The sequence below is a fragment of the Hemicordylus capensis genome, chromosome 1, assembly GCF_027244095.1.
Source record: "Hemicordylus capensis ecotype Gifberg chromosome 1, rHemCap1.1.pri, whole genome shotgun sequence".
NCBI classification, from domain to species: Eukaryota; Metazoa; Chordata; class Lepidosauria; order Squamata; family Cordylidae; genus Hemicordylus; species Hemicordylus capensis.
In genome coordinates, this window is record NC_069657.1 from 35560169 (window position 1) to 35584862 (window position 24694).

Sequence of the window (24694 nt, forward strand, 5' to 3'; positions counted from 1 at the left end):
CTCCCTCTCACATAACACTAGAACCAGGGGTCATCCCATAAAATTGATTGCCAAGAAATTTAGGACCAACAAAAGAAAGTACTTTTTCACACAACGCATAATCAACTTGTAGAATTCTCTGCCACAAGATGTGGTGACAGCCAACAACCTGGATGGCTTTCAGAGCGGTTGGGATAACTTCATGGAGGAGAGGTCTATCAACGTCTACTAGTCGGAGGGCTGTGGGCCACCTCCAGCCTCAAAAGCAGGATGCTTCTGAGTACCAGTTGCAGGAGAGTAACAGCAGGAGGGAGGGCATGCCCTCAACTCCTGCATGTAGGCTTCCAGTGGAATCTGGTGGGCCACTGTGTGAAACAGGATGCTGGACTAGTTGGGGCTTGGGCCTGATCCAGCAGGGCTGTTCTTATGTTTTTATAACACTGGCTTGGTACCATGCTCGAGGCCAACTTCGACACGATGCCCGATGTTGAGGGTATAGGGTATAGGGATAGCCCCATGTCCCTGGGCTAAACGCTTTGTCATAAAGAGCCGCCCTCAGTCGAAGAGCTGTTTTTTCTCATTTGATGTGAGAAAGTAAAGCAGATTTTACATTTAGAATTATTATGCTCTTCCCCCAAACAAAGTAAACATAACTCATGATTGTCAGCTAATGGAAGTTTAGCATTTCAGTGGATGCAATGTTTAAAGTCTTCTTTTTATCCATAGAGGGAAATAAGGGATTTAAGTATACTCAAGTGAAAGTTCAAGTCTGAGTCCAGTCCGTATGTTGTAGCCAAGAAATCGATTTATTGTTTCACCAAGTTGCAAGGATTTAGAAATAAGAATTGTTTGGTCTAGTACGAGGTTGAAATACAAAAACTAATCTATTTTATATTATTTTCTCACAGAAAGTATTGTTGCAAGGAGCTCCGTGTCCAATGTACCAACACGATGGCGGTCAGAAATTAACTGATGTGAAAACGCTAGCCTGTCCAAACTGAAGAGATACACCACGTGCAAGGGGCGGGGCTAGGTGCTTTGAAGAGCTAGTTATTTCTGCCTGAATGGTCCTGTGCCGGCACAGAACCCATTCTCATGGCTGCAATGGATCACGATCCATATCCCTGCAGTGATGAGGGGCCAGCCTAGGAGGAGAGCTGCCAGAAGGAGCTCTGTCTCCCCCTTGGAGCACTGGAGGCAGCAGTTCCCTGGGGCAGTCTATGAAAGGAACAGATTGCCAGACAGTGGAATAGCGCTCCTCCAATGGCCATAATTTTGAGGCAGTCTAGACTCTTCCACAGAAGGTACAGCGATTACCATGACAGATGAACATTCCTGCGAGAATCTCCTTCCTTGACTCCCCATCCCTTATCTCTCTCTCTTCCCCAGATATTTCTATTTCCCCCTTTCTTTCAGGTATCTTTCTTTACATGTAGCTTTCCTCCTTCTCTTTCAAGCTTAATGTATTTCTTTTTTTCTTCAGGTTTGTCTCTGCTTCTGTGTGTAGCAATCTTGCCTCCATCTTAATAAAGATACTTTCTTTTTCTAGGGCTGAATAGCTAATAGAGCTTTCTAAGTAGGATTACAAAAGGAAGAGTGAAGAATAGAATATAGAAATAAGGTAGTGCTATTTAACCACTTACTTTAGATTCATTGCTAAAGAAGATGTTTTCTTTTCGGTTTCAGTTATGTTCCTATCATTCTACTGTATATCATATCATGTATGAGTTACATCTAGTGCTTCAATAAATTGCTACTCATTCATTTCCACTAAAGCTGAGTATTAGTGTTCCATGAGTTGTGTACATTGCTTTCAGACCAAGCATCTAGCCCTGTGGGTAAGTGGGCCATTGAAGGATCTGATTTTCATAACTCATGCACTGCAAAGAACATTCTTCATATAACTAATTCCTACCTGTGCTCCAAATTAACATAATAGTGAGGTGCTAACAAGCATGCATAGGTAGGACTGAGCTTATTATTAGCAAAGTGTCATCAAAACTTTGACAGGTTATTTTGAAACAATATGCAGCATCATCCACTTTCTTTTGTTGGCCTTCCTCCTCCACCTCAATGGCTTACAGAAGCCTGCCACAAGCTTCTATCCCCCTACCCATCCTGCACTACATGGCCTTCTGTGTATTGGCCGAATCTCCCCATCTCAGTGGCCATTCTTTCAGCTCCCTGTTTCCTCTTCCCCTCTTCTGCTCAATCCACTGCTCTCTACATCATTCTGTACTTCCTTGGTAAAAAGGCTCAAAGACAACCATAAGCACTGCCATGAGATTAAAATGCATGGTTTGGGGGTGTTTTTGTTTTTTTGCTTTGGGGAACTTACTTGGGCTTTTCTGGATTTCCATCTTCACACAAGAATAGCAAAGCTGAATCAGCAGAATCATGATGATAGCTAATTATAGGGACTGGTGTCTCCAGTATACCTAAAGTATATGAAAATAGAACATCTTCAGAGAGAGAAGAAAGAAACTGCAAGGATAATATAATAATAATAAGGGCAGTACTTTCCAACAATTAAAACATTTTGTCTGCTGTTCATTTTATCTTGCTGTTATGAATGTTAGGCTATAGAAGGATCTTTGGGGATCCCCAGAAATGTGAGGAATAATGAACTAAGATGTATTTGTTTGCTAAATCACTAGTGGTAAAGTGTGCCGAGTTGGTGTCAACTCCTGGCGACCACCACAGAGCCCTGGGGTTTTTCATAGGTAGAATTCTGGAGGGGTTTACCATTGCCATTTCCTGCGCAATATGAGATGATGCCTTTCAGCATCTTCCTATATCACTGCTGCCCGATACAGGTAAGCCAGCCATTAGATACATCCAACTAATTTCAATTGGAGAGAGGTAAAGCAGGGCCAGCTCCAGGTTTCAGGGGACCCGTGGCAAACTGTCCTCCATGGGCTCCCTCCTACCTGAGTAGACTCTGAGTGTGTTGCTCTGCCACCTCAGCATGAAGACTACAGGCACAAAGGAGGACTCTGGAATCAGCAGTGGGTCCTTGGCAGCCGCCTAGCGAAGCTTACTTATAACACTGGCTCAGAGTTAAATCATGATAAATTCCCATATTCCCACATATTAAAATTAATAGGAATTTAACATTCATAACTCTTCCTAGATCATGCCTTATATTTCAAAATTAGGTGGAGCAATTTAGATGAAAATGGCATAAAGAGCACTATTTAAAATTCATGAACTGAGCTAGCTATTATGATTGCCATGGGGTGCCACTGAACAAGTTATCCCCATGGTGATTTTTCCAGTCCTGCCAGAACATCTAAAAGTACCAACTCCATGACTTACGTTGTGAATATCTCTATCCCCACGTGACATCATTGGCTGTCACTTGTAGGTAGAGAAAAAAACATGATAATGCTGAGTCATGTGGTGAGTCCTAGTGAATGAAGAGCTTACTTCATAATTAATTCAGTTATTCGGAGAGAACTTTCAGAAGAACTCTGCATCTTCCTGAGAATTTGACTCCAGTTCTCTCTACTAATTCCCTCCGCCATTGAGAAAATTAATTTTTCAGTGCCAAAGAAGGCTGGCATCAAGAGAGGTCCTGTTGCCAAGATGCATGAAAGCTGAAATAGGATTTTAAACAGCAATACACAATCAAGTTATAAAAATAAAAGGCAATACTATATTGTTTAACAACATAAAACAGGATGTGTTACCTTCTTCAACAGCTTCCTTAATAATTTTTTCATTCAAATTCAAGGCTCTTTGATCAGTTACTATAGCAACATTTTTTCCCATGGCTTTCAACATGGCTGCTATCGCAATGGCTCCTGGAGGCCCATCATTCTCTTCAGGTGGCTCATATTTAAAGTGGGTAGGAAATCCAGTGGTAATCAAGACCGACTGTGCATGCGAAATGGAGAGACACGCCTTCAGAAGTTCATCCTGAGAGCACAAATGTTTTATACCTCTGTCTCCTAAACACAGACAAAACAATCTATTTGTAGTTTCAGGATTTTCTGGAGCATATCACTTTGCTATTAATGTTTATCTATGGGAACATTAGTCTTTCAATTAAGTACTAAGCATGCTGAATGAAAAACCATCTCACCCTACCAAACAGAATGGCTTGCAGGACAGAGAAGAAAACTTAAATGTTGCTATACTAGTAATTTCTCCTTGCCCATCCTATAGCGCAAGTACACTGGATGCCACAGTTCTTGCAGGAGACTTTAGCTTCCCACTGTTTTTCTACCGATTTGTACTGAATACTGAAAACTTTTGTGCCCATCTCCTGCATAAAATTAAGGGGGAAATGGAAGCATTACAGATAAGAGGTGTCTATTAGCCATAAATTTAGGCTCTGCCTAACTGAACTCATCAAATTCTATTTGCTTTGTAGTAAGAATTCCAGTTAATGGGACTTCGGTACTCCTGGATCTTTCAATATTTGAGAACTAGACTCATGCAAATCTCCAAGTCTACAATTATTTCCAGTTCTAAATATATAATTAAAGTGTGGACTAGAATTCTAAAGCAAATGCACTTCCAGGGCTTTAATCTCCCTTTGATAGGATTGTTGTAGGAACTATAGGTCAATCACTTAAAGAAGAACTTTGGAATCAAAACAAGAGGTTTGCCATAATTTTATCTTTGTTTTTACCTGGATCTACTCCAATCATGTCTTCTAGACATCTGATTTTTTGTACAGCTGCTGCTGATGTGATGCTATAATGCAAAGGATTCTGACAAATACAATAGACTTCAGGGATTTCTTTGTCATAACAAACTGCAGTGTCTTCATCTTTCAAGTCAGTGATAAACATGCAGCCAGGAGAATGGGTAAAAGCTAGCAGAGACTCTGAAAAAGACAAACTTTCAATAGGCTGTACAGCAGAAAAAAACAACTGAAGTTCTTCAAAAATAATGCCTTAAATTAGGGATTCTATGGAAGCTTAATGTGGTTCAGTGATGATATAGGAAGGAGACAATCCCATCTTCCCCAGGGAACATAGTAAAACATCAGAAAGAAGCAAAACAGCTATGGACAGTTCCTAGAAACAGACTAATAGCATTTCCAGAAAATAATCAAAATGTTGGAACAGCACTTTTCCAAGCACAATTTTACTCCCTTTCCACAAACACCTGCAGGCTTCTGAAGTCTTAGGCAGTGGGAATCCATGCTCTGTTTATCCTAAAAGCAGGGTCCGAGCATTATTTTCTCGGTGCCACCTGCTGGCCAGTTCTTGCTTTCTGTGAAGAACCACCATTGACCAGAAAAGCAGAAATCAGTCCTTTGCTGAAAGCAAGAGCGGGCTAGCAGCTGCCACTGAGAAAACAGCACTAGGACCCTGCCTTCCGTATAGACAGAGCATAGTTTCCTGCTGCCTAAGATGATAGAAGTCTGCTGGTGTATGTGAAAAGAGAGTTTTACTGGTTATGAAGTCTAGCTACAAGGAGCAGGGTATGTCTTTTTTCAGCCTCTTTTAACTGATGAATAAGAGAATAAGAGAGTATTGGAATAAGAGACCTTATCAAAGGCATTGCCAGAACACATTGAGCCAGCAATAATATCTAATTTAGAAGCATTTGAGGATTCTCTTCTCTTTTTTGCCTGGTTTGGTGCTTTCCTCCCACAATGTTTAGGCACGGAACAAGGCAGGAAATGCAGAGTCGAGACAGCAAGCTATGAGTCAGTTGCCCAACACCAACTGGAAACAGACACTTTAAGTACACACATCTCTCGTGTTCCAGACCAGGATGTCAACTGAACTGTGAAATGAACAGGGGCAATCATATGTTTCTCAGCCTGGCTATCTGTCTCGGGCATAGTTTGCATCCCTTGGGACTTCTGCTATCATTTCTAGACAAGAGAATGAAGTAGTACAACATTTCCAGTGTGCTATGATATTTTTCTTTATCTGCTTGGTACTTGCTGGGGATGTGCACGGAACCGGCTGGCCTGGTTCAGTTTGAGTCCGAACTGGACCCAAACTGGGTCAGTTCGGTCCGGCACCCCCTTGAACATCCCCACCCCAGGTTTGGTCTGGTCTGGGGTGGTTCACAAACCAAACAGTAAAAAACAATATATCTTTTGTCCCCCTGTTCGGCCCTACCCCAGACCGAATGCCCCTGGCCAGTTCACAAGCTTTTTTAAAAAATGAAGTTTTTTAAAATAAAAAGGCTCGTGAACACCCGGGGGAGGGGGGGTGCTGAGGAAGTGCTGGACCAAACTGGTCTGGTCTGGTTCGGGTCTAGTTCGGACTCGAACCGAAGCAGCCGGTTCCGTGCACACCCCTATTGTGGAGGCCACTGCACATGCGCAAATGGCCCTTCTGTGGCCTGGGTGGCCCCAGGAGAGTTTGGTTCTGAATCTATTCGCACACCCCTAGTACTTGCTTTGTATTAGTATAAATGGCTACAAAATGGTCATTAATTCTAGGGATAGACTGAGCTGAACCTTTGTAAGTGATTTTCTATCAGAATGGGCCATTTATATTTTTTTTCACATATTATTACCTCAGCTCAAATCAGACTTAAAAAAAAAAAAGTAATGGCTTTTAGGGCTCAAGGAGGGCACCATACCAGCCATAAAGTTTTCTTATTTCTGTGGCAGCATTCTAACCAGCTGGGTGACAAGGTTATAGTTTTTCTGAAGGTTTTTTCGAGGCTAAGGTCTCGGACATCATCGGACCTTGGTGGGAGAACATATGGACCCTAAACAGAAGACCAAATTTGTTTTTCAGTTTTTTGGTGGTGGTGGTGAAATACATTTAAATTTGTACTGTGTATTTCTAATAAAACAGACCCTCTAATAATCGTATAGTATACAGTACATACTGCAATTGCTGATAGCGTCCAGCCCTGTTACTCCACAAGCCCAAAAGACTGGAACATCTCCAGGATGGGTCTGTACTACATCACCATAGTCTGGACTGGAAAGGTCTTGAATACCTAACAAACCTGTAATTCATAAATGATAAGACTGCATTAATATTGTAGCAGCAATGATGCAAAATTAAGGAAAACCCAGTAAAACTGAATTACCATTGTGACAATCAAGATTTAAAGCCCTATACTGTATGTAGACAGGTACACATGAATCTTTGTATTATTCCTGTTATCAGCTGACATGAAGGGCAGTGATCTGGTGATACAGCCAGAGCTGCCTTAAGGCAGGGACCCTTCAGAGCACTTGCCCAGGGTAGGGCAGAGTGTAGGGAGCAGTGATTTAAGCTTCTCTCCCTTCCCTGCAAAACTGTTCTTCACTGCCAGAAATATGTTCATGAGGTCTGCACAGCTCTCACAGACATACTTCTGGCAGTGAACAGCACTTTTGTGGGGATCACTTCCTGATCTCCCTTCCCATGTGCTGCCCTGCCCATCAAGGCTCCAGGGCGACAACTCTGAAGGCTCCCTGTTTCTCGGTAGCTCTGACTGCATCGGTGGATTACTGCTGGTCATGGCAGCCTTCATCTTTCCCTTTTTAATTCTTACAATATTTTGTTTTGTTGCATATGTATAGTATCTGTTCATTAAATATATTAATGAAGTACACTTAATATTATTTGATTTATGCTTTGTTATTTATTGATCAGAAATTTCTTAGAATACTGGCAAACTTCAGCTAATTAATTCACATCAATGGGCAGGAGAGATGTCATGCCCTGCCTGCTCTGCAATCCTGTACCCCGCTGTCTCTTGTGGCAGCTTCTAACATTTCAGGCAAAATCCAAGGTTCTTGACGCCCTGAGCAAGACCTGTACCACTCATTGGGCTCTGATTGTAGCAGGAAGTACACAAGGCTTCCTGGCTGAGGCAGGCCTTGCCTCACTACTAAGGTCATCTTGTGATGGAGTATTGTCCTGCTTGGTGTATATAGATCAAACAAACAAACAAACAAACAAACAAACTTGGCTCTGGCCCTAGGACTTTTCCTGACTCCTGGCTTCTGTCTTGACCTGCCAGCCTGCCTGGCTTAACCCCTAGTGAGTTCTTGATTCTTCCAGTCCTGGCTTTGGACATGTGCCCCTTAGGAACTGTTTCCCATGGCCTTGACAGGAGAAATGGACACAAGAAGGGGCATGAAACTGAGAGAGGGGAGGGAAAAAGAACTGCTGGGAAGACTAGACAAGTGACAGAATTGTGCTATTACAATAGTCCAATGTCAGGGACCACCCTGAGGAGCCTACTAAGAACTGAGGATCCAACTGAACCCTGAGGAAGACTGGGAGGATAAGGGTTGGGGAGCTATAGTTCCAGCTGGAGACTGTGAACCCCTCTTGGAGCAGGCCCCAGAAGAATACCTTCTCCCAGAAACATCCTGGGATGTACCTGCTCTCTCCCCAGAATCACCTGCAGACACACTGGGCCTCTCCAGCTCCACCCAGGCTACAGGCATCCCAACCCCAGCTAGCCTGTCAGGGGATACTCCCTACTCTGCTCCCACCTCCACTTCTCCAGATCCAACCAAAACCTGGGGGTCAACTGCAGCACCTCAGGATTGTAGAGGTCCTCAGTCTCGCTCCCCAACATGCCATTGTACCTAGGCCCATGAGGCCCTAATCCAGTACTGCAGAAGTGCACATCTCGCTGCCAGGAGGCTGGAAGCGACTGGGTCTCCTCAACAGGAAGAACAGCAGTTGGACTCATGAGTAGGGTCTGTCTATACATGGATGTGGCTCTTTCCTAGAGTATTTAAGTCACTTCTCCTCTCTGACCAGTTGCTGGCAACAACTGCTCAGGCAAGACCATGTCTTCAGAGTCTCTGCCAGCTCAGAACTGGAACCCCTGTGGTCCTATTCCTGCTTGTTCCTCAAGCCTCTCCAGTGCTCTGTTGCCAAGCTTGTAGCTCCTACTACTTTCTGACCTGGACTCTAGTCCCTGACCAGCCTTCAGGCCTCTGCTTCAGGCATCTGCCCCCACTACACTGACTCCATCTCAGTGTCTGTCACCTGGTGAGTCACCCTGAAGCCTTGCAGGTGACATTCAAACTCATACCCTGTACGTGTGTGCACCTGTGGTTGCATATCTGTGACTTAGAATACCAGCATGGGAAATGATACTTCAAAACTAAGAGGAATTATTCAGGATGCTAGGGGAAACCCTTTTCCTACTGTAGCCAATTCTATCTAGACATGCTAAATGACTGTGCCTTAGAACAGTTAGTCACGGAACCAACCAGAGAGATGGTGACTTTGGATTTAATCCTGAGTGGTGCCCAGGACCTGGTGTGAGATGTTAGAGTTGCAGAACCATTTGGTAGCAGTGACCATAGTGTGATCCAATTCAGGATATATACGAGTGGAGAATTGTCAAGGAAGTCCAACACAGATGCACTTGACTTCAAAAGAGGAAACTTCTGAAAAATGAGGGGACTGGTAAGAAGGAAGGGGAAAGGGAATGTCAGGAGGGTCAAATCACTCCAGAAAGCATGGAACTTAATTAAAACCATAGTACTAGAAGCACAGTTGGAATGTATACCAAGAAGGGGGAAGGTACCACCAAGTACCTGGTTCAGGAGGATACCAGCGTGGCTAACAAGTAGAGTCAGGGAAGCTATAAAGGGGAAGTAGGGATGTGCACAAACCGGTCCGCCGGCCATGCAAGAGGTCTGCGAACCGGTTCGTGCTGGTGCCAGTTCGCAGTTTGACGCCGATGGGTCTCCCTTTAGGGGTGGGGGTGGGGGTGGCTTGCACTTAACCCTCCCACCGCTTCATTTTTTAAAACGGTTTTCGGGGCGGTAGTGTTCTTCCCTGCTGCCCCTGCCCCGTTGTTAGCCGGAAATACCGGAAGTACGAGCTGTGCGTGTGTGCGCCACCGCATGCATGTCTCGCGCACACGCAGCCTGTACTTCTGGTATTTCCAGCTAACAACGGGGGCAGGAGCAGCAGGGAGGAATGCTGCCACCCCGAAAACATTTTTTTTAAATGGAACACCAGAAGGTGGAAAGTGGCGGGAGGGGTAAGTGCGACCCCTGCCAGCGTCGAACCACGCCTCTGCGGTTCTATGCACATCACTAAGGGGAAGAAGACCTCCTTCAGAGAATGGAAGTTCTGCCCAAATGAAGAGAACAGGAAGGAACATAAACTCTGGCAAAAGAAATGCAAGGACACAATAAGGGATTCAAAGAGAGAGTTTGAGGAGCATATAGCTAGAAGTGTCAAGGGAAATAACAAAAACTTATTTAAATATATCAGAAGTAGAAAACCTGCCAGGGAGACGGTTGGACCCTTAGATGATGAGGGTGTGAAAGGGATTATTGAGGATAAGGAAACTGCAGAGAAGCTGAATGAGTTCTTGACATCTGTCTTCACAATGGAGGATATTGACCATATACCCTCTCCAGATTTGAGTTTTTCAGATTTAGTGGCTGAGGAGCTGGGCAAATTTGAGGTGACAAGGGAAGGTGTTCTAAACTGTCTTGAAAAGCTAAAAAATAACAAATCACCAGGGCCAGATGGCATCCACCTAAGAGTTCTGAAGGAACTCTAATGTGAAATTGCTGATTTCCTAGCAAAAATACTTGCCCCTACAATCAGGCTCTATACCAGAGGACTGGAAAGTAGACAATGTGACTCCAATTTTCAAGAAGGGATCCAGGGGGGATCCAGGAAATTACAGACCAATCAGCTTAACCTTGGTGGCTGGTAAATTGACAGAAAGCATTAGGGATGTGCAAATCAATTCAGGTACCCATTGATTTGTACCCGAATCTAGCTGATTCAGGTGATTTGGAGACAAAACAAATCACCCCTGTGGTCCATTGGCTAGATTTGGGTCCAAATCAAACTGCGACTGATTTGAGTCGAATCTATTTGGGATCCGGGTCCCTCCTATTAATTTCCCAATTCCTAGCTTTCTTTTCTTTTTTTAAGCTAAGCTCTAGCCCTTCTAGAAGTGGAGTTATGGAGCAAAATGTGTAGTCACTATTTATTTTCCAAGTGCTTGGATTCTTTGGTGTATAATAACTTTCCTTCAATGAATCCCTATGAGGATTCATTATACACCTTCATTTCTTCCATTCATTTTGACTGTCTTTTGAACAGTGCCAGCTGTCAACTGCCAGGTGCCAATACACCCACCTCCCACATGCAAGACAGTGGGGTACTACTCAGTTTATGTTCTAGGAATTTTTCAAGTGTTTAGGCTCATTGGTGTGATAATAACCTTTCCTCATAATGAATCCCTATGAGGATTCATCACACACCAAAGAGTCTAAACACCTCAAAAATTCCTAAAAAATAAACTGAGTACCCAGTGGCTAGTGGATTGGGGGGTAGTTGGAACAAGGGATGCGACGGATTCCCCACCTCCACCTGCAAACCAGTGGGGTCAAAATGTACAGAACAAATGAAGTTGTGTAATGAAGACACCAAAGACTCTAAACACATCAAAAATTCAAAAAAATAAACTGCCTACCCCAGTGTGTGGGTGGTGGGTGGTGTAGTTGACACATGGCAGTTGACATTTGGCACTGTCCAATGACAGTAAAAATGAACCAAAAAAAGGAAGGCGTATAATTATAGCAATAGCAATAGCAATAGCACTTACATTTATATACCGCTCTATAGCCGGAGCTCTCTAAGCGGTTTACAATGATTTAGCATATTGCCCCCAACATTCTGGGTACTCATTTTACCGACCTCGGAAGGATGGAAGGCTGAGTCAACCTTGAGCCCCTGGTCAGGATCGAACTTGTAACCTTCTGGTTACAGGGCGGCAGTTTTACCACTGCACCACCAGGGGCTCTTTAATCCTCATTAATCCTAATTAATCCTCATAGGGATTCATTATGAGGAAATGTTATTAGATACCAAAGAATCTAATACTTCAATATTCCTAAAAAATAAAATGAGTACCCCACTACCTTGCAGGTGTGTGTGTATGGGTGTGTGTGTGTAGCTGGCACATGGAAGTTGACAGATGGCACTGTCCAATGACAGTCAAAATGAACAGAAGAAATGAAGGTGTGCAATGAATCCTCATAGGGATTTATTATGAGGAAAAGTTATTCTACACCAAAGAATCCAAAAACTTGAAAAATAGTGACCGCACATTTTGCTCCATAACTCCACTTCTACAAGGGCTAGAGCTTAGGTTTTTGGTTTTTTTTTTAAAATGAAAGCTGGGGATCTATGTTAGGGTTAGGATAGGGCGACTTTGAATCCCCATTATTTCCTATGGTGGAAATATACAAAATCAGTAAAATCTAAAGAAATTCATTAAAAATCAACCAAGTACCCTACTGCCTTGAAATTTGGGTGGAGGGTGGCACACATGGGGACATACCCACCACCACATTTGGTGCCCCTAGGACCTTGTTAAGTTGTCTGAATCGATCAAAATCCAAATCGAATCAAATAAAAATAAAATCTGGGGTGATTGGCAGGGTAGATTTGGACACAAAACAAATCAGAGGTGATTCAATTTGGGCACAAATCAAATTAAAAAATAAATTTGTGCACATCCCTAGAAAGCATACTTAAGGACAAAATTGTTAAGCATATAGAAGAACAGGCCTTGTTGAAGGAGAACCAGCATGGCTTCTGCAAGGGAAAGTCTTGCCTCGCTAACGTTTTGGAGTTCTTTGAGAGTGTCAATAGGCATGTGGATAAAAGTGATCCAGTTGACATAGTATACTTGGACTTCCAAAAAGCTTTTGATAAAGTTCCTCACCAAAGGCTCCTGAGTAAACTTAGCAGTCATGTAATAAGGGGACAGGTTCATGTGTGGATTGGTAACTGGTTGAAGGACAGGAAACAGAGTGTAGGGATAAATGGACAGTTTTCACAATGGAGGTAGGTAGGAAGTGAGGTCCCCCAGGGATCGGTACTGGGTCCAGTGCTAACTTGGTCATACATGATCTAGACGTTGGCCAGCCAAGTGGCCCCATTTGCAGATGACACTGAACTATTTAGGGCAATGAAATCCACAACAGATTGTGAGGAACTCCAAAAAGTTCTCTCCAAACTGGGTGAGTGGGTGACAAAATAGCAAATGTGGTTCAATGTAAGCAAGTGTAAAGTGATGCACACTGGGGCAAAAAACACCAACTTCACATATACGTTGATTGGATCTGAGCTGTTAGTGACTGACCAGGAAAGAGATCTTGGGGTCGTGGTGGACAGCTCACTGAAAGTGTCATCTCAGTGTGCGGCAGCTGTGAAAAAAGCTAATTCCATGCTAGGAATCATTAGGAGGGGGGTTGAAAATAAAAATGCTAATATTATAATGCCCTTATACAGATCTATGGTGCGGCCACATCTGGATGGAGTACTGCGTACAGCTTTGGTCACCATATCTTAAGAAGGATATTGTAGAAATGGAAATGGTGCAGAAGAGGGCAAACAAAATGATCAGGGGCCTGGAGAACCTTCCTTATGAGGTTAGGCTACAGCATCTGGGGCTCTTTACCTTGGAAAAGAGGTGAATAAGGGGAGAAATGATCGAAGTGTATAAAATAATGCTTGGAGTGGAGAGGGTAGACAGAGAGAAATTTTTCTCCCTCTCTTACAACACTAGAACCAGGGGTCACCCCATGTAACGCAAAGCTGGGAAATTTAGGACCTACAAGAGGAAGTCCTTTTCCCACAGTGCATAATTAATCTATGGAATTCCTTGCCATGGGATGTGGTGATGGCCACCAGCTTGGATGGCTTTAAAAGGGGCTTAGACAGGTTCATGGTGGACAGGTCTATCAATGGCTACTAGTCTGGTGGCTGTGGGCCACCTCCAGCCTCAGAGGCACGATGCCTCTCAATACCAGTTGCAGGGGAGCAACAGCAGGAGAGAGGGCATGCACATGCCTCTTGCCTGTGGGCTCCCCAGAGGCAATGGTGGGCCACTGTGTGAAACATGATGCTGGACTAGATGGGCCTTGTGCCTGATCCAGCAGGGCTGATCTTAATTTTTTATGTTTTATTTCTTAGTATTTATATACAGGAAGTCCCCAACTTACAAATATTTCAAAATTTGTAAGTCAGGTATTCATAAATTAGAATGCACAGAGTTCCCAAGACTTGTTTGTATGTGCAGGTTGGCATTTAGAAGTTGGGGTCTTGCTTAATGGTATGGAGTTTTGTCTCCAAGTCAGATGTTTGTAACTTGGGAAATGCCTATAGAGCTTTTTCAAGTGCACAAAGTACTGCACATTCATTATCTTGAGGTAATCTTTATAAGAACCCCATAAGCTAAATGTAGTATTTTCATATTGCAGCTGAGGCTGAAATGGAATGGCCTGCCTAAGGCCACCTAGAGAATTCATGACAAGATGAGATTTGAACTAGGGAAGTCCTGATTTGAAGCTGGCTGGGTGTGGGAGTGCAAACAGTTGCTCAGCCAACTACCTATTGTGCCTCATGAGCTGGGATGACCTGCATGTGCAAGTACCATTCCACTTCTGAGTTACTACAGAGCAGGGATTATATAGCAAGCAAATTCATTTTGAATATCTTTTAAAAGGAAATTACTCCCATTTTACAGGTAAGGAACACTAAGGCTGAGAAACAGTAATGTAAGTCAAGCTATGGCAGATTTTTTCCTTGCAGTTTTACTTGCTACTGTTAAACTACTGGAAGTCCAGAATCCTTGCTGATCTACGGCGAGTCACCTTAAAATCTACCAAGAAATCCCAACTGACCTGCTCCCCACCCCTGGTGTACATACAGGCCCTGGCCCCTAAAATGTCTGCTGTAGCCTTCAGAGTTCCTCAAAACAGAAATTCCGCAGCTGTCTTCTGTTGTCATAGCAGCATTGTAATCTGGCAATATTAACGAAGCAATGGGGGCCAGAAAGCAATGGAAGGACTTTAATTTTAACTTAAGAAGCTTTCCCTAAATCCCTCAGTGATGGATAGTTATAGGCTGGTCTCCAATCTCCCTTGGTTGAGCAAAGTGATTGAGAGAGTGGTGACTAACCAGTTCCAGGCAGTTTTGGAGGAAACTGACTAGATCCATTTCAAACTGGCTTCAGAGCAGGCTATGGGATTGAGATGGCCTTGGTCAGCCTGATAGATGGCCTTCACCAGGGAATCGACAGAGGGAATGTGACTCTGCTGGTTCTTTTGGATCTTTCGGCGGCGTTCAATACCATCAACCATGGTATCCTCCTGGATCGCCTGGGGGAGTTGGGGATAGGAGGCACTGCTTTGCAGTGGATCCGCTCCTATCTCTCAGGCAGATTCCAGATGGTGGAGCTCGGTGAAGGTTGCTCTTTGAAATGGGAGCTATAATATGGAGTCTCTCAGGGCTCCATTCTGTCATCAGTGCTTTTTAACATCTACATGAAACCACTAGGTGAGGTCATCAGGAGATTTGGTGCAGGGTGTTATCAGTATGCTGATGACACCCAAATCTGTTTCACCTTATCATCATCATCAGGAAATGGCATTCACTTCCTAAATGCCTGCCTACAGACAGTAATGAGCTGGATGAGGGACAACAAATTGGAACTGAAGCAAGACGGAGGTGCTCATTGTGAGGGGTTGGAATTGAGGGATGAGTTAGATTCAGTGTTCCTTCTAATTTCCACTAGCAGTGAGTGGGAAGAGTTCTGTTCTGGGTGGCAATATCAATCTAGTGTGCGCACATCACAGCAACACACACAGACACAAAGATTTTAAGAAGACGGCACGCACAGTGCGCTGTGCAACATTTTTTATGCCCCACCCCCCACCTCAATGTTCTACACCGGGGAGCTGCTGCCACCTCCTGTCCTCCTCCTCCTCCATTAGGGCTGTCCCTAGGGGGGTGCAGGGCTGGGGCAAATCAGCATTGTAGGGCCACCTTAACATTTCAAATAAATAAATAAAATTTATTTTTTTAATAATATTTATGATTTTAGGTAAAACCAAGTCACAAATATACACAGTTTAACACAGCAGAGATACACCTAGGTAGGTTTACCAAACTCCCTCTGATACACTCCTTTCCTTCCTACCCACCCCACACCTCCCTATACACACACACACACACACACACACACACACACACACACACACACAGTCTTTCCCGCTCTCCTCAGTACTCCCGTGACCTCCACTTCTGTCTTTCTCCTTTAAAGTTTTAAACACAACGCAGAAACAATTTGCACACACTCAACCATCTATTCACCACTGAATTTAGGTTTGAATTTACCAGAGCAACATATGAAAAATGAACACAGCAGTTCTGGAAATTCCACTGTTTAATATGCCTATTCTTTCACTTTGGGAGAGCAAAGCTTACTTTACTTGCAGACAGTCCCACACATATTTGATCTCCCTCCATAATGAGTAATAAGAAACTTTGCCGCACACAGAACTAAGCGCTGGACACAATCAGGAAGTAACTAACTGCCTGCTCCCTGCTGGAGGATCTCAAAACACTTATCAGGCATTAGCTACTTGCTTCCTGAATGGAAAGCTGTAAATGATCTGCAGGGGTCAGAAAGTATTTCTTGCTCTCTAAGAAAATGTAAAAAGCAGTTTTACTTACAAAAAAATGATCCATTAAAAAGCACTGAATGGTCAGCCAGGGGGCTGGGGAGGACAGAGATTGTCTGGGGCGGGCAGAGAGCTCCCAGCAGAAGTCCCTCCCCGGCCCCGGCTTTCCATCCCTTCTTCTTCTTCTCGTCCTCCCCCCTCCCTCCCTCCTCCTCCTCCTGCTACCTCCTGTCCTCCTCTGGCTGCAGTGTGTCACCTCCCTCCCTCTCCCCCAGCCAGAACAGGAGAAGGAGAAGGCCCAGCCAGTGAGGGAGGAGGTGGTGGTGGCAACCGGCAAGAAATCGGCCAGGGAGAGGGGGAAATGGAGCAATGCTTCCCGGCTGGGGAGAGAAGTTGGGCAGCAGAACAAAACTGCTGTGCGGGGGGCCCGGGGGAGGGTGTGTGCGCTCGCACCTTAGAGAGAACAGTAGTTAGATCTTCCTGTGCTGGATATGGTTACACTCCCCCAGAAGGAACAGGTATGCAGCCTGGGAGTGCTCTTGGATCCAGCCCTCTCCCTGTTATCCCAGGTGGAGGCTATGGCCAGAAGCACTTTCCATTAACTTCAGCTGATTTGACAGCTGCGCCCATTCCTTGAAGAAAACTATCTCAAAACAGTGGTGCATCAGCTGGTAACCTCCAGGTTGAACTATTGCAATGCGTTCTACACGGGGCTGCCTTTGTACATATTTTGGAAACTTCAGTTACTTCAAAATGCGGCAGCCATAATGGTCTCTGGGGTAACCCGGAGAGACCATATTATGCATGTTCTCAAACAGCTGCATTGGCTGCCAACATGTTTCTGGGCAAAATACAAAATACTTTTGGATTTGCACCTCCTGCTTGAACAGCAGGTGGAAGCTGCAGCCAGAAGTGCCTTTGCCCAGCTCCCCATCTGATTCGTCAATTATGCCCTTACCTTGATCGGCAAGCATTAATGACAGTGATCCATGCCCTTGTTATCTCCCGCCTAGATTATTGTAACGCCCTCTATCTAGGGTTACCTTTGAGGATGATCGGAAAGCTACAACGGGTCCAGAATGCAGCGGCTCATTTACTTATGGGTGCCAGAAAATATGACAGGGTAACACCTCTCCTGCAGTCATTGCACTGGTTGCCTATTCACTACCGAGTTCAATTTAAGGTCCTGGTTTTGAACTTCAAAGCCTTGCGGGGTTTGGCACCTGTTTACCTACAGACCCACCTTTCCCATCCAGTTATATCCCATCCGGTCAGATCTGGTCAGATGGCCCTTTTGTCAGTCCCCAATTTCCGAGAGGTTCGGGGAGCTAGAACACGTGAAAGGGCTTTCTTAGTTGCCGCCCCACTTCTCTGGAATTCCCTTCCCCTGCAGATTCGTTTAGCTCCTTCTTTGTCAATTTTCAAATCTTTATTGAAGACTTTTCTTTTTCACCAGGCTTTTACCCTGTAGTTTATCTATTCCCCCCGCCCGCCTCGCTGTTAGTTACTTTAGTTTTATTTAGAATGTAATTTTAATGCTGTCTTGTTTTGCATGTTTTTGTACACCGCCCAGAGTCTTCGGAGTGGGCGGTATATCACATGTTTCAAATAAATAAAATAAATAAATAAATACAAAGTGCTGGTTATTACCTTTAAAGCCCTGAATGGCTTAGGCCCAGATTACCTTAGAAACTGCCTTCTTCTGTATGATCCTCATTGCACACAATGGTCTGCCAGAGAAGTCTGTCTCCAGTTACCACAGGCACATCTTGTGGTGACTTGGAACCAGGCCTTCTCTGTAGCTGCTCCTGGTCTGTGGAATGCACTACAGCAGATATTTGTAGTTTGGGCTTGTGGTTGGCTTTCAATAGAGCCCTAAAAACTGACTTGTTTGGCTTGGCCTTCCAAGGTTTTAAAATTGTTTTAAAGTATTTTAATTGGTTTTGAATGATTCTGAATTGTTTTAAATTTGTTTTTACATTGTTTTAAGTGGCTTGTTTTAAATGGTGTTTGCCTTAAAAAAAAAAAAAACTTGTTGTGCACCACCCAGAGCCTTTGGATGGGGCGGTATAGAAATGTAGTTAGTTAGTAAGTAAATATGTTTCATATAAAGCCCCACATTGCGCTTTAGCTCTGTCCTCCTCACCCCCCACACATACAGAGATATATAAAAAGAATACACTGACCAGGGTTACCAATATGAATTGGTGCTCCATGTGATTTTTTCATTGGATAGGTGGTTTGCACAACTACTCCCAATTTGTCCTTAGGAACAGGTCTCATTGTCACCACTAGATTACAATAAAAATGTTCTGTCTCACAGCAAGGCACAGCCGTCTGGTAAAATTTTAAACAATTATTCAGGCATTTTCATTTCAAGTTTTAACATACAGTACACTTGAATGTACAAAACAAGTTTAAACAATTCATAACATATAGTGGAAATATAAGCAAACCCTCATAGTTATAATTAAGAATCAAACCAGAACAGGGGTAGGCAGTGCATGACACACATTATGCAGTCTTACCCTAGGCCTGATGTCCTTCCCTATTCTTTGTGAAGGCAATAGAGGGTCTGCAGGGAAACCAAGTAGGCTGCTGTGTAAGTCAGAGAAAAACATCAGGAAGCTGGGAATGCCCATCTCTAAGCTAAGTGACATGTGTAGTATTAAGGAATTTGGAAACCACTTTACACCACAGCGGGCACTCAGAGGGGCTGGGCGAGATGCATGAAAGCAATTGGCACGTCTCCGCAGTACTTTGAGGCATATGTACTTTGCTAGTCAGAATGTCAGCCACAGTCACTGTTTTGTAGAGCCAATTTCTTTTATTCACAAAATTACTGAAATTTGATCTATAACAGGCTTTTACAATTATCTGAGATTAACCATGCAGCAAGCTTTACTGCCCAAATTTCAAAATATAAGCTATCTGAACCGCTATGTAATTTCATACCACCTCTATTCTTACCTTGTACATGCTCACATTACATTTCTGCTCGACATTCCTTACAGGGACACCAGCCTTCTGCAGTGCCTTTTCAAATGTAAAACTACAGCCTAGGTAGAACGTCACCATGTCTTTAAGCGGTTCTGAATATTCCTTTAGGCTTGTCAGAATTTCTGTACATATTCCATTCTCATATTTTCTGTACTGTAAACAGTCAGTTCTACAAAAATAAATGAACATTGTCACTGTAAGTAATTGTTTGAGTTGGGCAACTGGATTCAGTGGCCAACATCCTGACTACCCTGCATGTGTGCTCCTAACACCAGTGCACATGCAGCAGCAGCAGTCCCTGCATGAGTCCCTGTGCTTCCAAAGCATTGGCATTCTTCATGTGTAAGTATTTGTTGAGCTCTGCTGCACTCCAGAAGTGTTCCATTAGACTGGAAACACATCAGTGCCACTCAGCAATATGTCTCCACTCTTACAGAGTGTGTAAGAGCTCCAGAAATATTTACTCTCTTGTGCAAAAACGCCTGCACATCAGAAGCATGGAGACTAGAATGGGGACTCCTGCTGTGTGCTCACTGAAGTTAGGAGCATGTATGCAGCAGGAGTCAGGATGTCCGCAAATCGCTCCAATTCAGGATTCCATCTCTCCTGCAATAGCCAGCTATGCAGTGTGTGTAAGCACGTAAATCCCCTAACTGCACACATCATACTTTCTTGATCAAGAGATCCATAAAACAAAATGGCTCTGTTAGGACTAAGAAAAACAGGTTGCTCACCTGTAACTATTGTCCAAGAACTGAAGAACATGGCACCTTGCCCACCTTTAAATAGCATGCTGAAGGCGTGTGGGCGGGGCTTGGTCGCCTCAACAAGCTGCAGCATGCTGCCGCGAGGGTCCTGCGCAGGCGCATTACCCATTTTTATGGATATCAGCATCTCAACCCAAATCTGATAATTCTGTTCACATTTGTATGCACTCACCATTTTACTCAAACAGTGGGAAATTCTAAGATTGTGCTAGAGACTTATGATCTTTCAATATTTTCCTTAAAATATACAAGCAAAGCAAAAAACAGACAGGCACTCATACAATGCAGAAGATCTCTCAGAGAAACTTAGACAAACACCCAAGCCGCACTCCCAGTTTCAATAACTCTAGCTAGAAACTCTCAGCATGTTTTCTCTCTCTCCGCTTTCTTCAAAACTGCACTCTCCTTTTCTTGCTGTCTCTCTGCCCCCTTTCTTCACTCTTTGTGTAGGTGTGTCTTTTTCCAAAATCTGATGGCTGCACCCTTCAGGAGATGGCTATGAGCTCCCACTGCTAAATCATCAAAGACCATCCTGAACTATTAACCAGCAATCTGCTTAATAAAGGAACAGTTTGCCAGCAGCCTTGATACGGTAACTGTTAATACTACTGTCCTATCATGTATTAACAGACTTGCAATGCAATTCTTTCCAAAAATGTCTTTGAAAACCTAACTTTCAAACTGTTTTTTAAAATCAGAATGCTGAAAATTCACAGCTAAGAAGTCAGTCATATTACATGCTGGGGTAAAATTTCATTTCAGTCTTAGATTACTTACCTGAACTTGAAGGTCCTTGGGTTCTGCACTTACAAAACTAAAATGGATGTACAGTACATGCAGCCAGTTGCTCCAGAACTCACTGAGCAGAAACTGACTGCTGCAAAATCTCCATACCTTTGTCTTTACACAAAACATGCTGAAGCAAGGCTATATAAAGGGGTGGGTGGAACTCATTCTATTTTATTTCTTTCCAACCCCTAACATGAAGTTTTGCAATTTGTTATCTTTCTGATAAACTCCAACATTTCTACCAGACCTATGCCTGAGACCATGAATTCATGCATACCTAATATCAGAATCGTTGCTCAGGGAAGGGCATTTCCATTCCCCTGGTTTACTTCTATAGAGCAGTGGAAGTGGTCCATCATTCGCACGGCAAAATTTTTCAAAGTCATCAGCAAGAGATTTGTGCAGAATTACAACATTTGCTTGTTTAAATCCTGAAAGCATGAAAAATATTTAATGTCAAATTACTTACGCTATATATAGGCCCTCAAATTTCAGTGGCCGACATCCACAGCAATGTTTGGAAAGGCGAGGCGGCTCTTGACTTAGCTAGTCCTCCCGAGCAGCAGAGTGTGACTGGGTGGAGTGGGAAAGTGATTTATGCTGTTCTCCCCTGCCTTTGTAAGTGCCTTCCAGAATATGTCCCCGAGGGCTACACTTTGATGTCTGGGAAGGCTTTGCCTGTCCAGATGCAGCTTCTTGCTGCATAGTCTGAAAACTACTCTAGATGTCTGCCAATATCTCTCCATTCCTTTAGGTATATGAGGCATTAAAACAGATACTTATTTCCAATATATTCACATTATATATATATATAAAATTTAATCCATTTTGAATCTGATGCTCCATATATGTTTACTCAGACATTTCTCCATATATTTTTACTCAGACATTTCTGGAAATTATCTACTTCCTAATGACATATTTGGACTTAATTTATCCCCAGAATTCTCTAGGTAAGTCCAAACATGTAATGAGGATGGTAGACAAAATCTGGGGATAAATTACTTATTTCTCTTCTGATTTTGGCCTGGTCTTTACAATATCTGGATTTGGCCCAACCTGGCCATTTTGCTTTTCCTGTTGTGACTAGATACAGCATTAGACAGGTAGGTAAAGGCACAGACCATTTTTGCAGAGTAGTTTCAGCCAATTTAGACTATGGTAGTGAACAGCTACAATGGACTTTGAGAATGGGACAATGAACAAGGTTCATTTAATATAATATGTTCAATTTTTGTTTTCTTATGCTAATGTAGAGCTGAAACTCTCACACGTTCAGTTGTATATTTTCAACACTTCTTGTTAATATGGAACTTGGCTGCTGAAAATATATGCTGGGCTAAATCAAGAATTGTGGCTCAACCAAAATTTTTAATTCTGTGTTATTTTTAACTAGAAATTATATGCTATAAATCCATACAGAGCTTCTTCACTAAGAGTTAGTTAATACTGGCATGATCTTTTTCAGCAACAGGTTCCTTCAGCCTATTTTCAAACTAAAATGGCAAAAACAAATTTAAAAAGCAAACAACTTTAAATAGCAGCAACTAGTAGCTGTGCTATATTAAGCCAATGAGTCAAGTTTTATTTTATGCAGTTTGTAGACATCCACAAGCCACAAACAGTGATGACTGTAAGGAGTATTTGTGGCATAAATAACACAAAGAATAAGGTTACAGGGAGGAAAAAATGTGGTTGGAATTGCATCCTAAGATTAAAATTGTAATAATCCATGTGTTGTGTAGCTGCAAGCCACCTAATGGTGCAGCGGGGAAATGACTTGACTAGCAAGCCAGAGGTTGCCGGTTGAAATCCCCACTGGTATGTTTCCCAGACTATGGGAATTGCCAGACTATGGAAAACACCTATATTGGGCAGCAGCGATATAGGAAGATGCTGAAAGGCATTATCTCATACTGTGCGGGACGGGAGAGAGCAATGGTAACCCCTCCTGTATTCTACCAAAGACAACTACGGGGCTCCATGGTTGCCAGGAGTCGACACCGACTCGATGGCACACTTTACCTTTTGTGTAGTTGCACACTTATTAGTTACTATATAAACTATATAATTTTAGCTGAACATTATATATGTAATAATTCCCTTAATAAAAAGGAAAATAAAAGGTGAAAACAGGAAAACTAAAGTAATCAGAAACACATTTGTTCAAGTCCTCTCCTCTCTTCCCAAGAAATATCACTGGCATGCCTATTTATATTCAATGTGTACATTTACCTTCTGCCATTCCAGAAGTATTGCTCATGCTGAGATTATTCAATCGAATTAGATTTCTGACAGCATGTGGAAGAAGAGTTCTCAGGCTTCCTTTGAAAATCATATCATTATCCTGGAACAGAAGAAATAACAATATAAATTTTAGGAAAAGAGAACATCCAGTGTTCTTTAAAACAATATCACATTGATGAACTTCAGTTTTATATTTTCTTTCAAATGCTAAACAGACACATTCTGTTACCATGGAGATGCTTTATCCAATGATTTATTAAACAAGTGCTGAGTTACCCCATTAATTAGCAAGATAGGATTGGTTTATCAACCCTAGGTAATTTAAGTTCCAGTTATTTTCTGTAATACAATCATTTGTTCTACTTTAAGCACTAAGTTAACACATTTTACATGATTTTTCAAAAACTGGCTGATTTTGATAACTGTTTTTCAGCAGCTGAACACCCAAATTTGTACACGTAATAACTTGCTCAGAAAAAAACCAGGTTCAAATTGTTTCTTTAAATTCACTTTGTTAGATCTCCTTCCTTGGGCCTCAACAACTCAGTTAAGACTAATCTCAATAATTTTTCAAACATTATACAAACTTCAACTCTAGTCTTTGCTATTAGTGAGAAAATTAGATTGAAATCCCAATTACTTCACCTCTAAGTGTAATTTTAATTCTGCTGAAGCCATAGTTTGTAAAGAAGAGAGTTCCTAAAGCAGCAATGGCAGTTTAAAACACAGTGTTCTTTTAAATTAATGAGTTAATATTCAACATATTGTTGGTTATACATTTCTAGCAAATGTTAATTTTTATTAACAATATAATGGCATTTTTTTCACTTTCCTGCCAATGCAAGTCTCTTACTCAGCAGTTTGTGTATTAACAGAGTTGGACCCAAAGGACCATGAAAACAGTTGCTAGTGCTGTCCCACAAATGTTTGTAGAAAAACCTGCACAATCATTCATAGGAAGTACTATACTGTAATAGGTAGGTTCAGCATTTGTCATGATTCTGCTTGTCATGAGGTTGCACGAGCTCTTGGGCAATCAGAAGAGCCACTCTGCTCAGTTTCACTTTTCTAGTGCTCAGCAGAGCTCCTATGAACAGAAGACACTTTCTGCATGCAGAAGGGCACTTTTGGATCCAACCAATGCCTTTGATATGAAGGACTGACTTTCTAAGGCATATTTATGTATTGTTGAATTTATAAATCACCTTTTATAACAAATGTATCTCAAGGTGGTTCACAACATATTAAAAACAAGCATAAAATCCATAAAAATTAAAAGCTAAAACACAATAAAATATAGCCACGGAAGCAGCATCAACAACCAGAAAGAAAATGTCACCCTTTAAAAATAAAGGGCCTGAGTTAACAGTCAGATCTTTAACTGCCTCTTAAAAGCAGCAAGGGGAGCTGAAAAGCAGCTGTCCATCAGGAAAGCATTCCAAAGTCTAGGGGCAATGACCGAGAAGGCTCTGACTCACATATGACAACTGAGACCCTCTCAACACTGGCATAC

General features: G+C 42.7%; 1 protein-coding gene across 13 annotated transcripts in view; it reads right to left on the minus strand.

Moving 5' to 3' along the window:
• The window catches only part of DGLUCY (D-glutamate cyclase), an 89863-nt gene that overhangs the window by 29860 nt on the left and 35309 nt on the right, over positions 1–24694 (minus strand). For 11 of the 13 annotated variants that reach the window (XM_053270670.1, XM_053270653.1, XM_053270633.1 and 8 more), the window contains 8 exons: positions 23170–23281; positions 21212–21365; positions 19349–19547; positions 18565–18715; positions 6796–6918; positions 4619–4816; positions 3672–3932; positions 2318–2417 (listed from right to left, as the gene is read on the minus strand). In XM_053270670.1, coding sequence (XP_053126645.1) covers positions 2318–2417; positions 3672–3932; positions 4619–4816; positions 6796–6918; positions 18565–18715; positions 19349–19547; positions 21212–21365; positions 23170–23281 — 1298 coding nt within the window. Of the gene's footprint in view, positions 1–2317; positions 2418–3671; positions 3933–4618; positions 4817–6795; positions 6919–18564; positions 18716–19348; positions 19548–21211; positions 21366–23169; positions 23282–23826; positions 23840–24034; positions 24057–24694 lie in introns of those variants that run through there. The other 2 variants (XM_053270736.1, XM_053270727.1) reach the window with 2 other exon arrangements.